Here is a 14,249-nt window from a genome sequence, read left to right on the forward strand (position 1 = left end):
TAAGTTGCAAGGATTCTGGTGAGTATGCAAATAAAGCCACATTATCTGCAAATAGAAAATAGAAAAGCTTTTATCAAAATTCCATCTATCTCTATGCCTTCTGGTAGAGAGTCAGTAAGGTCGTTGATGTACATGGAAAAGAGATACGGGTTAAGTGTACATCCTTGTCTTACTCCAAACACACACCATTCCGAAATCTCCATTCCGTTCCACACGAGAATCCTTCGAGAACCCTTCAAAATTTTTGACTCATTCCAGCATTGTATAGCTTATATATTAAAGCATTTCGGTCGATATTGTCAAAGACTGCCTTAAAATCTAAAAAAAAAGGTGGTATAATTTTTTTCCTTGGTCTACAAATATGCTCGCTAAGTTTTACAATACAAATATGTTATCTACTGTTGAGTAGCAGTTCCGGAACCCAGCTTGACATTCCTTAATATGATTATTGTTTTCAATCCAGTTTGACAATCGGTAGTTTAACAATTTTGTGAATACCTTATATGCCGAATTTAAAAAGGATATTCCTCTATAGTTTGTTGGGTCTGCCCTTTTTATGAATCGGAAATGTGATTGCGTGTTTGAATTGAGTAGATATTTCTCCTGTTTCAAACATTCTGTTAAAAATCGCAGCTAGCTTATTGATAAAGTAACTGAAGGTACATTTTTAAACCTTAAAATATAGGAAATATTTCTAAACAGACTTTTTGGAAGAAATTAGCAAGTTCTAGAGACCAGGCTGGCTTTCAAAGTTGATTTTCCGTTGAATACAAAAGATACTAACCAATTAAATAAATCTACTTTTGAAGTGAATTTGCTGTGTGTGCTCTAGAACTGAATTTCAATAATATAAATGTCCCAAAACAGCAAAAGTGATACTTTTGTTAAACTTATTTCTGATTGAAAACATAACAAACGTTGTATACCTATTGATACAAAAGATTTAAATGCCTTGAGATTTAAAGTGAAAAAAGGTTCTGAAACGTGTAATTTGTAAGTGCCATTCTTCTTCCCAACTTATTTGTTTATCTTAATTTGTTTTAACTAAATTTTTTAGAGAAATTATGTACTTTAAAAATATATCAAGACCCAAAAATACTATTGGCTTCAATTAAATTTTACATTACGTTATTACATATTTGTATACGTCTTCGTTTTTGTACGACCACATTTTTTGCAGCTTGGTCTCTTTCAAACTAATTTAAATAAGATTGATGTGGTAGTTATGTTAACTTTGTCTATTTTATTGACATTACAATACAAAAAACTAATTATTTTAAAAAACTTTAAACGGTATTGAAAAAAAAAAAAACTTAACAAAATATTTTGCCAAAGTCTTGGTCCGCGTGGTATTTACAAACCAAAGGGCTCATACTACCAACAATTTGCTCTGATATCACACTTAACGCTAAGACTAAACGCCTCCACAAGACTTGGACTTTCAAACAAATAAGAGAATGGAAGTTCCGAAAATAATAAAATTGTATTGCCCCTATACTAAGAAAAAGACTTATAGAGAAATGTCAGAACATTGTTTCTGCTGTCAAAAATTTAGTTACTTCGATGTTGAGATTATTACATGCTTTTAAGATGCTCAAAGTGGTCTTACAAAATACTGATATTCAATTATTGTCAAGGGTTTTTCAATAGGGACGGGTAGATGCTGAAATGGAATTAAACAAGTTGTGCGTGATGTATTAAGAAAACTAATTTTTTTATTTAAAAGGCACATGATTGCCATTAAGTGTGGAATATGACATCATTTAATGATAATTTAATGGAATATGACAAATTTAATCCCAATGGTCCAATCTTCAATGACTTATCTGCATAGATCTGGCTGAATTTGAGCGATGGCCTGCATTATGTTCACCTTTAGGGCATCTGTCAATTGTAGTTTATTTGCATGGACCGGCGACTTCAAGAAACCCCACAGGAAAATGTCTAGTCGGGTAGAATTGCATGACTTTGGTGCCCAATTCACATCACCCCTGCGAGAGATATAATATTACCCTCAAATGTCAATCGTGGCATTTGCTGTGCGGCACGTAGCGCCGCCGTCCTGCTGGAACCACTTGTCGTCTAGTTAAATATGAATTAATTTGAGCCAAAAAAAATATTTATCATCGTTATCTAGCTCTCGATAACGAACGTTGTTTTAAAAAAAGTACGGACCAATTACGCCACCGGCCCAACACAAAATTGTAACTTTTGGATGCATTATCACCTGGTTAACTGTGCGGGTTAATTTCGTCCCATTTATGACAAAACTGCTTGTTAACACAGCCTTTCCTCCAAAAATGCGATACGTCTTGGGGTCCTCTTCCCAACGATTCGAAGCCCAGTCAGCGAATACAGCGTGTCTTTGGTCGTAAACTTTGAGCTCTTGGGTCCGTTGAATCTTGTACGGGTGTAGGCCTTAGTTCCGACGCAAAATTCGCCAATTTCAAGTCTGCAAAAGCCGAGTTCTTGTGCGCTAGACTACGTAGGGTTCTGCTAAACATTTTCACGGACCACGTTTCTTGAACCTTCGAGTGTTGGATGATTGTTTACTAAACCAGTCATCTCAAATTTTATGAAAGGCCACCACGTCTTCCGTTAAATGGGTTTACGTAAACGAACACTCACTTTGATAATAAACTTTTTTTATTTGAACGTTGCTGTTCAATCGTGTAACTTGTCATGATGATTTGGAATAATTAACTAAATCATGAACGAAAGATTTGAAAGATGTCACCTTAACAAAATGGCCTTCATGGAACGCTAAAAACTAGCAGCTCCAATTGAAAAACCCTTTAGTTAAAAATTTAATTTTAATGGAAATGTACATTTTGTATATAAACTTTTATCACGATATTTAGTTTCAGTTTTTTGTCAATATAGGCTGAAGTTCTTAAAAAAGTGAGTTTTTTTTTGTAGTGTTAACAGAATTTCCAATGTTTACAAGAGACAAGACCATCAGTCTTATTAAGGTGTTTCCCTTACACAGCGAGTTATAGGTTCATTAACTGCGTAATAAACCCTATGGTAGCTTACTTGGAATAGATCATAATCTCTTAGTTGACGAGAAGATATATTGAACTCAATTAAAGATAGAAGGTATGGACAGTTAATATTATGCGACAGAATATCACGAATAAATAAAACAGAGAAGATTTTACGTCGATTTTCAAGTTTCTGTAAGACGATAGGTTTGCATCTGAAGCATATGAAGAAATTTCTATATTCCATCCAAGTTTCCATAAAACAATCCTTAACCTATTAAAATTCTTTAAGACTCTTTCAATTCTTAATGAATGAATTCTATAGTATGGTTTCCAAACCACACAACAATAATCTAAAATTGATCTTACGAATGGGCAAAAAAGAGGTTTAACAGTATAGGGGTCTGAAAAGTCTTTAAAATTTATTTTAATAAAACCAAGCATGGAAGTATAGCTTTGGCAGCAATATGTAAACATGTTTGACAAAATTGAGTTTGGGGTAAAAAACAACACCAAGATCTTTCTTTTCATTGACTCTCTCAAGAACACTTCTTCCAATTTTATATTCAAAGAAAGTAGGATAGTAAGAACAAAAGAATGAAAAACGTTGATATTTTGAAACGTTTAAAGATGCATGTTAAGATCATCTTGCAAGCGGTGGCAATCATCAGTTTTTTTTTTGCATCTATAAAACTTAAGATCGTCAACAAATAAAAGTGTAAGAGCATTATGAAAAATATCTGACTTGTCATCAATAAAAATAAGAAAAAGTAATGATCCCAGGTGACTACCTTGAGGGACTCCTGATGACACATGTACAGGAGTAGAGAGAACATTACCAATGGAAAGAAATTGAATTTGTCCTATAAGATAAGATTTCAACCATTGCAAAATATTTGAATGAAAACCAATTCTTAATAGTTTTTCAGTAGAATAGTGAGGCTGACTCTATTACAGGCCTTTGCAAATTCAGTATAGATGACGTCAACCTGATATCCAGCCTCCATTTTATTGAGAACGTAGTTTGTGAAAATAGAAAGGTTAGTAGTTGTTGACCTGCCCTATACAAAGCCATGCTGGAAAGGCGATATTACTTCCTAAAACAAACACGAAAACTTATCACACACAAGTTATTCAATAAGTTTTGGAATGGTGGACAATTTGCAGTTTGGACGGTAGTTAGATATTTCCTGTGTGAGTCCTGCTTTATGAATAGGAATTATGAAAGATTTTTCCAATTCAGACAGAAATTCACCTTAAGAAAGAGAGAGATTAAAAATGTAAGAAAAAAGTTTTGAGAGTACTGGAGCACACAATTTTAAGACAATTGGAGCAACTCCATCTGGAACCGAACGATAGTCATTAATCAAATTTAAAAGTGCTTCTTCCACTTCAGACTTGCTAATAACTTTTTTTCCAACATGTTAATGGCATCTTATTCGCCTTTATGTTGATTCCTTCATTTTAACTTTAATGGTTCGAGTGTAAATTTACTAAACATAACAATCTCATTTCGTGATGTAACGTCTTCCTTGACGATCTTTTTTTTCAATTTTAAAATTTGTATTTTATTGCCTTCACCATATTAAAAGGATTTGATGTAAATAAACCCTAATTGAATTAATTTTTAGTTAAAAACAGACTATCGGTACCTGCACTCCTTCCCCATAGAAGGTAAATTAGTTTTGAGGACAAACTAACTTTTTACATTTAAAACTCTTAACCATCAGAGTCTGTCTTCAACATGAAGAGAAATATCATGTACCTTTATACATTGTCACATCATCAGTTTTCCTACATCAGAAGGTACTCCGTACATCTGTACATCTTTTCCTGTTTCCAGAGCTAAAGGGCTCAAAACTCCAGTTTTAATCTAAAAATACAAAACACCAACAAATTCAATTTCACCATCGGCATGGGTGCGGCGGAGGCACATCGACCAACCCTGGGATAAACTTAGTTTAAACATTGAATGTAGTGTTTCGCGTAAACACCTACCTTTACTACATTTTACTTCTGTAGAATAATCTTTTACTCGTCGTCGTAAGTCGTAAGTTGTAAGTATTATACGTAAGTACGTAACGTAGTTGCATAGAAATCCAATAAGAATAACTGTTCAAACTGTACATAATGACACATTAAAGTTCTGAGTGGTTGTTGAGCGAGTTGATAGGGTTTTAGAAATCCAAGCGAAATTCACACAATATCCTTAATTAAAGAAGTTTCAACAAAGAAAGTAAAATGGTAACAAGCTGAACGAAACTTTTACTTCTAAAGAACGAAAGAGAAAACAAACAACAAAACAGAAAGAGAAAGTAAGTCTTTGCAACCGCTTGTATAATATAAATGCTAAGAATAATAAGGGCTGCTTTTTTTTTAGGAGAAGAAGGTATTGTTTGAAAACTACAACAACCAGTATCTTCTGCTAGCTAAGCTATATAAACTTTTGTGTGTTTTTGAGAGCGTGATATAGAGTATTGAGTGTTTTATATAGAATACAAAAGGTAAGGATAAGTGCAGTCGTCGAATTCTAAATAGACTTTGAGTTAAGAAAACCTATAAAGTTCCGAAATTGAGTGTTAGAAGTACCTTTAGAGTACAATCAGAAGAAGATAGCTAAAGTCGTTAGGAATTTAATTGATATGGTAGTTTTGGTTTTTTAATTCAACTAAAGCATTGTCTCTGAAATTTCTTTGTTTTTAACTAAAAATTAGAACCTTTGCAGGAAGACTTCTTAAAAGAGGTGCATTTTGACTGCATCCGAATTAAATTATTAAATATATAGCGACGTATAACCATAAGAAGCAGGTGGAAATGGTTTTGTGTTAGCAGCAATTTTAAAGAATAAACAGTCTTCTAAACTTAGGTAAGGTCTTAGTGACTCTTACAAGAACTATTACGACATTTTAGCACATTTAGTCTCCAAATGTTGCAAAAGGGACTTCTTAGACTTTATGCAATTTAATATTTGAAACACTCTCCTATCCAACGCCTACACTACTTCAATGGATGTCCTTTTTTAATTTCTTGATTTCATGTAACACGCAACAAAAAAAAGTTAAGATAGATGGATAGATAGATTTGTATTACTTAAAATTGTTAAATACAATAGTTTGGGTTACATTTGATTGGAATATAAATTTGGTAATAAAAGTGTTTTGTCGGTGGCAATGCCGTCTGCCAGAAATAGAAAGTTAAGTAAGGAACCTTTTTTAAACAATAAAATAAAAACAACAACTTTAAATTGGCAATATGCCTTTAAGGAATTCGAGCATACGAGTATTTGTTGTTTTTACTAAAAACAGAAAAACAACTCTAATAAATTGCTTTCTCGGAATGAAGCCAAAATGTCATCAGTTATCTCCTTGAGTATTCTTCATCTGTGTTATCTGCGCTATGATATTTAGATGCTAGAGGACAAGCTTTATATTCGTAAAAAAATTTGAATTGAGATTTAAGAAATATGTGAATAAGTACAGTATTTTTTCCATTTTTCATCTTTCAAGAGGTTATCGAACTAAAAATGTATCAATTGCTACGGTTTTAAACTATATTTGCAAAATATGATAGTTTTTGCTATCGGTCCAATCAGTCGAATTTTTTAAAGATCCAAATCCTTGATTTTTCGAGAAATGACGGATAATGATTGATGTTTTTTTATATGTTTGATGATTCATAGTGCAATAAAGCGCAGGATTGAATCATACAACGTAGTTTTTGTATTTAAAAACTTAAATGTCATTTAATTTCTCAAAAACATTTAAATTTATACCTAATTAATTTTTCCGAAAATCATTAATAGTTTTTTAAACTTAATTTGTGGGCATAAAATACTTCGATTATTTTTAACTTCCCATGGGCAGTTATTGTAATGGGTCCGATTTCTCAAATTGAAAATTTTGACATTTCTTGACGTTTCAAGATCCCTAGAGTCGAAATAAAAGATTTTTAGAAAGATGTCTGTGCGTGCGTGTGTTCGTACGTTCATACGTTTGCGACGTTTTTTTTCGTCGTGCATAGCTCAAGAATCGACCAGAAGAGATATCCATTTTAAATAAATTTTGTTATACAATCCGCCAACACCCTAGACTTGTTTCTTACCTCTGACCCTAATAAATACATAATTAGTGTATTACCGCCTCAAGGCACATCAGACCATATCGTATCTGAGAAATTCTAATGTCGAAAAAACCCAGTTAAAGAAAAACCTCTTATGAGAACCGTTTGGCAATACGAGAAAGCCAACTGGGACGGTATCAATGAATTCTTCAGGAACTTTAACTGGTCACTATGCTTCCTCGATAGTGACGTGGATTCCAGCGCAGAAATGGTAACAAATTTAACTCTTTGTGGAATGAGAAATTTTGTCCCGAATAGGGTGAAATCTATCAAACCCAAAGAGAACTCATGGTTTGATTCGAGCTGTAAAAAGGTTATTAGGTTCAGAGATGTAAGTTTCCGTTGTTATAAAGCCAACCCAACTGAGGAAAACCGGAATAAGTTTAAACAAGCTAGAAATACCTGTAATGGTCATATTCGACAAACCAAATTTTTGCATGATCAGAAATTAAGGCAAAAAATACTACAGTGTTCCAAAGGTAGTAAAGATGTCTGGTCATTTGTAAAAAACGTACGAAACACCACGTCATATTCGGTTCCCACAGTGGTCCACAATGACGCTCCCAATGTAAGGTCGATCGATAAAGCCAAATTGCTTGCAGCACAGTTTGCTGTTAAATCGACGCTACCAGAGAGTGTTATGAGTCCTCCTGTTCTTGAGAGCGTAAACGATTCTATGGGACGAATCTTCTTTCGCACTCGTGCAGTTGCAAGAGTACTGAAAGACCTTGACACACACAAATCCGCTGGCCCGGATGTTCTTCAAAGCTGGCAAAACCACTGCGTAAGCTCTTCCATCTGTCCTATTCTACAGGTCTCTTCCGGAGTGGATGGAAAACTGCCTTTGTCCCTAAAAAAGGCGAATCCTCCTCTCCCTCAAACTATTGTCCAATTGCACTTACATCCCTTCTTTCTAAGGTAAGGAAACGCTGATAAATTTTCAGCTTAAGAAATATCTTGATGAACGGAAGCTTCTTATTGAACGACAGTACGGCTTTCGTAGCAATAGGTCCACTGGTAATCTCATGGTTCATCTCACCGAACAGTGGAACAAATCTTTACATCGTTTTGGAGAAAGTAAGATTATTGAACCTGATATTTCAAAAGCATTTGATAGAGTTTGGCACCAAGCTATCTTATCGAAAATGCGTGCTTTTGGTATTGATGAATCTCTTCTTCGTTGGATTAGAAATTGTATTGGATGGTTTCAAGACTGAAATTCATAAAATCAACGCTGGTGTGCCCCAGGGCTCCGTTTTGTCTCCGACGCTCTTCCTCTTTTTATAAATGATCTTTTGTCTGAAACTTCTAACCCACTAAATTGTTTCGCGGATGACAGTACCCTCAGCTTTCAATATTCGTTTTGAGATTTTCATCCTTGTTCTTCGGATGTGGACTACCAACGGCAGCGTATGATAAGCTCATTAAATTCTGATCTCGACAGCATTGTACAATGAGGAATCAAAAACCGTGTAGAATTTAATGCTTCGAAAACTCAATGCTATCTCCTGTCGTTAAAGCGCACCCCGATGCTACTATCTATGAGTGGCACTTGCATCCAGGAAACCAATCAACTATCAGTACTCGGTATGTGTATTACAGATCACCTCTTATGGAATGATCACATATTCGATATCGCCAAAAATGCTGTCAGGTGCTTAGGATTTCTCCGAAGATGGAAGGATGGATGGATCTACAAAGCTTTTATCCATCCAAATCTTGAATATAATTTACATATCTGGGGAGGTGCCCCGAAAACATGTTTAAATTACTTGGATAGAATTCAAAAAAGGGCTTTAAAAATGATAGGCGACAGAACTATAATCGAAACATTAACATCGCTAGAACACCGTCGCAATGTTTCATGCCTTTCGTTGTTTTATAGATATTTTTAGAAACAATGTTCTGTCGAATTAGCCAGTTGCATTCCACCCCGTAAACAATTCAGCCGTAATACTCGCACTTCTAGGAATGCTCATCAGTTTACCTTTGAGCTCGTTTTTGGGCGTACTGTCAAATATAGAGATTCTTTCTAAAACGTACATCGAGAATGTGGAATGCTTTGGCCAACTCTGTTTTTGCCTCACATTTTGATGTTCAGATCTTTAGGACCAATGTGCACTGGTTACTTCTTTTAAACCCTTCCCTATTTTCCTAAAGCTCGCACTGTGTTTAAATATAAACATATAAAGGGCACTTATAACCCCTTGAGTGCTTGTGAATATAAAAAAAAATGATAAGGTAGAAAGAGCTGTCAAGAAAATTGCGTGTACGGTTTTTTTACCATAACAGTTTGAAAAAAAAGTTGAACATTTTGTTTAACCCTAAATATCTTACGAACCAAAAACGCTAGAGACTTGAATTAAATTGTATATAATATATTGTAACGTTATACCAAGCCAGTATATTTTTGGAAAAAAATCAAACTAACGGCTTTTTTCATAAATCAGAAAAAATGAAATAAAAATGATCACCTCGAAAATTTTACGAATAAAAAATGATTTCATCTCCGAAACATCTGGTAAAATTTTGAGAAAAATCAAATTGACAGTTTAAAAAAAAATAAAATCCTTTAGACACCATTACTCAAAGTTGGTAAAAATTGAATTTCGACCCAAATATCTCTTCAAAACATTGATATTAGAGGTTTGAACTTACTTTATCTTGTAAAAAATATTATTTTAAACAGTCATTCAAATTTTGGAAAAATCGCATTGACAGTTTTCTTACAAAAAATAAAAACTTAAACAAAAAAATTAATAAAAGTTCGTAAAAATTGATTTTCGACTGAAACATCTTTTTAAAACTTTGAGATATTTGCTTTAAAATACTTTTATCTTTTTAAAAATATTATAGTCAACCTAAAATTAATTAATAAAAGTTTCTAAAAATTGATTTCCGACTCAAATATCTTTTCAAAAATTGTAGATTATGGCTTCCAACTTATTTTCAATTATAAGAAATATTGTTTTTAACATTCGGAACATTTTTGAGAAAAATGGAATTCACAGTTTTTTTTTACAAAAAATGAAAACCTAATAAAATTATAAAAGTTATTAAAATCGACTGAAATATTTTTCAAAACTTTAAGATATTAGATTATTTCCTAATAATATGAAAAATATTGTTGGTTATTTAAAATTGTTTAAGAATAATTCAACTCACAACTTTTTTAACCCAACACGAAATCCTACAAACTTTTAAGCTTGACAAATCGGCAGACGGGATGGGAAGTTATAAGCGCCTCTTTTTAGAAATATTATTGGTATGCGGTTATGTTGAATTTTTTTAAATATGTCTTACATTTTATTTTTTTCAAAAAATGTTTTATTAATCTTTTTACGATATCAAATTTTAAAATTAAAATAAAGTTTGATTTTTTTAAAAATTAGAAATTTTTGTTCATTAAACATTATTAAGATAGTATAGAGTTACTCCCAAAATTGAGCGTAAACTCATATAAAAATGAGCAACATTTTTGTCCACTTCTTAATCCACTTAATGGTCAAAGCTTGAGAGGTGCTGACAAAAGACAGAAAGACGGACAGAATGACCGGTTTAAATATTAAACTTAGACCAAAATGTAGAGTTCAAAAATATGGCGTAGGCATAGATCCTTAATTTTACAAATAAAAATGTTTGACCTTAACGACTCAATGGTTAACTCTTAATACACACCAAACCCAAAACCGGGGTTTCAGCAAAATGTTTTCGAAAGCCCGAAAATCGTTCACACCGAACATTTAAACTTTTTCATTTGACATTTAAATTTGTTCAACACCGGCTGTCAAATTTTGTATTGATGTAAAAATTTGTGAGTACAAAGTAAAATGAATTCTAATCAATTCAAATTGATTTTAACGTAACACTAGCTTGTCTAGAAAAAGAGTTTCAACTAAAATTCTGAGGACGGGGTGGTTGGCCAAATGTGCCTTCAGAATCGCTATATATTGTGGCTGTCCGAGTAACTTATAGGTGGGCTTGAGAATATTCTGAACGATTTCGTGTAGGTCTTTATTACCGGAGCAGAAAAGGTCAATTCCAAGTTCCAGAGTCGTACCAAAATCACACTCCTCCAAAGCGATCACTGAAGCTGTTATGATGGGCTGCAATTTCTCCATGAATATCTCTTTGGTTTCTTCCTATGACTTCCTATGAGGACTCACCTGGTTTGTCCAATGCAGTGAGGATCTTCTTGATGTTGACAGGTATTCATCAAGTTGCGATAGCCCACTGTTATGGTTTTATTCACTGGAACAAGGATTCCCACTGTGGAATGTTTAGGCTTAAATTTTCCTAGCCCGCTGCGCATTAGCCTCCACCAGAAATTTTCTTTCATACTTATTCTCTTCCAAAAATGAAATTATCGCCTTTCTCATATATCTCCCAAATCCTTGTGATTGAACGGAATTACCGGAAAGTCTTTCTCCAGGTAGAAAGCGAAAGCGTCGAACATATTTGTGGCGACGACTTCGAAGACGTATCCCTTGGAAACGTCAATACGAACTATGAGCAAGTCTTCCTCGTCCTTGGGTTTGTCACGCCAGTAGCCATAAATAATTCCGGTTCCTCGCTCAAAAAGCGTTTAAAGCTCTGGAGGATCACAAAAGAACCACTAGTGCCGCAAATATAGTCACAAGGGCTGTTATTCTCGACGCTGGCAACTTTTCCCGCTCCCCAAAGTTTCCTTTTTTTTTTTCTTTTCCATATTCTGTAAATAATAAACAAAAAGAAATAATTCTCATTTTGAAAGGAAATTGTGTAAATAATATTACTTACCACGACCAAATTTATTTCAAAATGAAATATTTTTGACAACCATGAATGTTTCGAAGGGTTTGTTTGTTTAGTTCACCTTTGAATTGCTACTAGTTTTTGAAAGGTTTTATATAAGCTTGAAAACTTGAGTTTTCGATTTAGGTTTTCGGGGAAAACCGGGTTTCGGACTTGGTGTGAAAAGCCTGTAATGGGTGCTGACAAAAGACATCCAGACGAATAAAACCACCGGTTTAAATATAAAACTAAGACCAAAATGTCAAGTTCGAAAATTTTGACGTAGACAAAGTTGTTGCAATTAACAAATAAATATTTTTGACAAAAGGTTGGTTATTGGATCCTTAGAACGGAGATAAAAGGAAAACATAAATGTTAATAATCTTTGATTTTTTAGCATACGATGACGTGCGAAGGTGGTACGAAAATAAATGAATACCAATTTTCTAAACGGAAGTTTTAAACGAGTTTTTCAGCTTACTATCTTACATCTTGAGGACAAACCGTTCTTTAAGCATTATTTTTTGAATTTTTTAAAAGTTTTGGAAACAATTTTTTTGACATTAAAATTAACAAATCTTTAAAATTTGAATGAAAAGTAAATTGCAAAGACCAATGGAATCCTTCAGAATAAGTGGTACCTTTTCTTTTATTAACTTTTATTGCTTTTTTTTTTAAATCTTGTGCCTTAACATCTTAGTGTACCACCGCTTTTATAAGACTAAAAATTCTTTAAAAAATCAGATTTGTTAAATTTTCTATCAAAATTAAAAATTCCGGTTGCACAATTTAGTCATTAACTTCTATAAAATTCTTTTCAAGTTAAGTTTAAGATGTTTTGAAGAATACAAATATCTTTTACTTGAGGAAGAAATTTGTTCTTGTACAATTTTTATTGAAGTTTTGCAAACTGCAATTTTCCAGTGAAACATAAAAATCTTTCAAAATAAATTGAATATAAATTTGACATTTTTAGTCATGGACGGAGGGGGCAGGGGGAACTTAATCAAGAAATATTTATAAGCAAACGTTGTAAAAGTAATTTAAACAATTTAAAGTTTTGTTTATGAAAACAATTTATATTATAAAAATATGGTCCTACTTGTTTATTTTTTTTTATTTTCAAAAAGTATTTTGTTCAAATAAACTGACAACTTAATCGATTCATTTATCTAAGATTAAGACTTTAATTCCAGTTGGCTGGTAAATAATAGATTTATTTCTCCAAATATTTGCTAGCTGTCATTTAAGAGGGGCAAAGAGGCCTCCTTCTTATCCTTCTTGCCTACGCCCTTGTACTTCTGTAAGATTAATTGATATTCCTTTGATTGTTTTTTTCTTGGAATCAGTTATTTCTTGTAAAATATCAAAGGTAAAGGAAGAAATTTTCTCTTGAGATATGTACGAACATGGTCAATGATAGAATCACGTCTTCTTCAAAACGTAATTGAAAAAATACCAACCTAACCTATCTACCAATCAATTTCAAAAAATAAAAACTTTAATCCAACTTTCATCAGTCTAATACTTCTTTGATTACGTATGTTTTCTCTCTCACTCTATGTCTCTCTCTATTTCGCTTTCTTACAGATGCCAATGTAGATTACAATCTTCTGGGAGCCGTTAAGGATTTGATCGGTGTTGACTTTGTCGAAGGTAGTGACAGCTTCCCAGCCTTCGAATTTACCGCAATGTCTGATATAAAAGACTCCTATCGTCTGCATTTACCTGAAAAATTGTACGAGTTTGCAATTACAACCATCTTCCGTCCGGTAACACGTACCGGTGGATATTTATTCAGCATAGTAAATCCGGAAGAAACAATCGTCCAACTGGGTATACATTTGAGTCCTGCAACAACTGGCAAATGGAACATAACATTGCTCTACACCAATTGGGATAGCACAACTTGGGTCAGCAAGAAGTTGGCTACATTCGAAATACCCTATTCGAACAATTGGCAGACTGTAGCATTCAAAATACTCTCAGACCAGGTTACATTCTATCACAACTGCATTGAGACAACAACGGTGATGGTGAAGCGAGAACCTATTGAATTGATATTTGATTCGGCTTCGACCCTTTATATTGGGCAAGCTGGTCCAAGGCTGAAGGGCCATTTCGAGGTAAGTACGAACTACTATATATATCTAGCTATATTTTTAAAATTTAGAAGCTTTCTCTACCATGATGATGTTTTGTAGTACTCTAAGCTCCTTCCATTTGGGATAACCAATCTATAGTGTATGGAAGGGGTATTAGAATGCATGTGTTTGGTACGTCTTTGCAAGTGGTATCTGAAGGATACACAACAGATGTTGTTGCTGCATAAAGTTATCTGCCATGAATGAAGATGCGAAAGGATATAGAAGG

At 33.5% G+C, this 14,249-nt stretch overlaps 1 protein-coding gene across 1 annotated transcript in view; it reads left to right on the forward strand.

The window, feature by feature from the left end:
- Positions 1–13,285: 13,285 nt before the first annotated feature.
- The window catches only part of LOC129945265 (collagen alpha-1(XV) chain-like), a 5,209-nt gene continuing 4,245 nt past the window's right edge, over positions 13,286–14,249 (forward strand). The window contains exons 1-2 of the mRNA XM_056054924.1: positions 13,286–13,319; positions 13,467–14,002. Of these exons, the coding sequence (XP_055910899.1) occupies positions 13,286–13,319; positions 13,467–14,002 (570 nt within the window). The remainder of the gene's footprint in view (positions 13,320–13,466; positions 14,003–14,249) is intronic.

This window comes from Eupeodes corollae, chromosome 2, assembly GCF_945859685.1.
Source record: "Eupeodes corollae chromosome 2, idEupCoro1.1, whole genome shotgun sequence".
Taxonomy (NCBI): domain Eukaryota; kingdom Metazoa; phylum Arthropoda; class Insecta; order Diptera; family Syrphidae; genus Eupeodes; species Eupeodes corollae.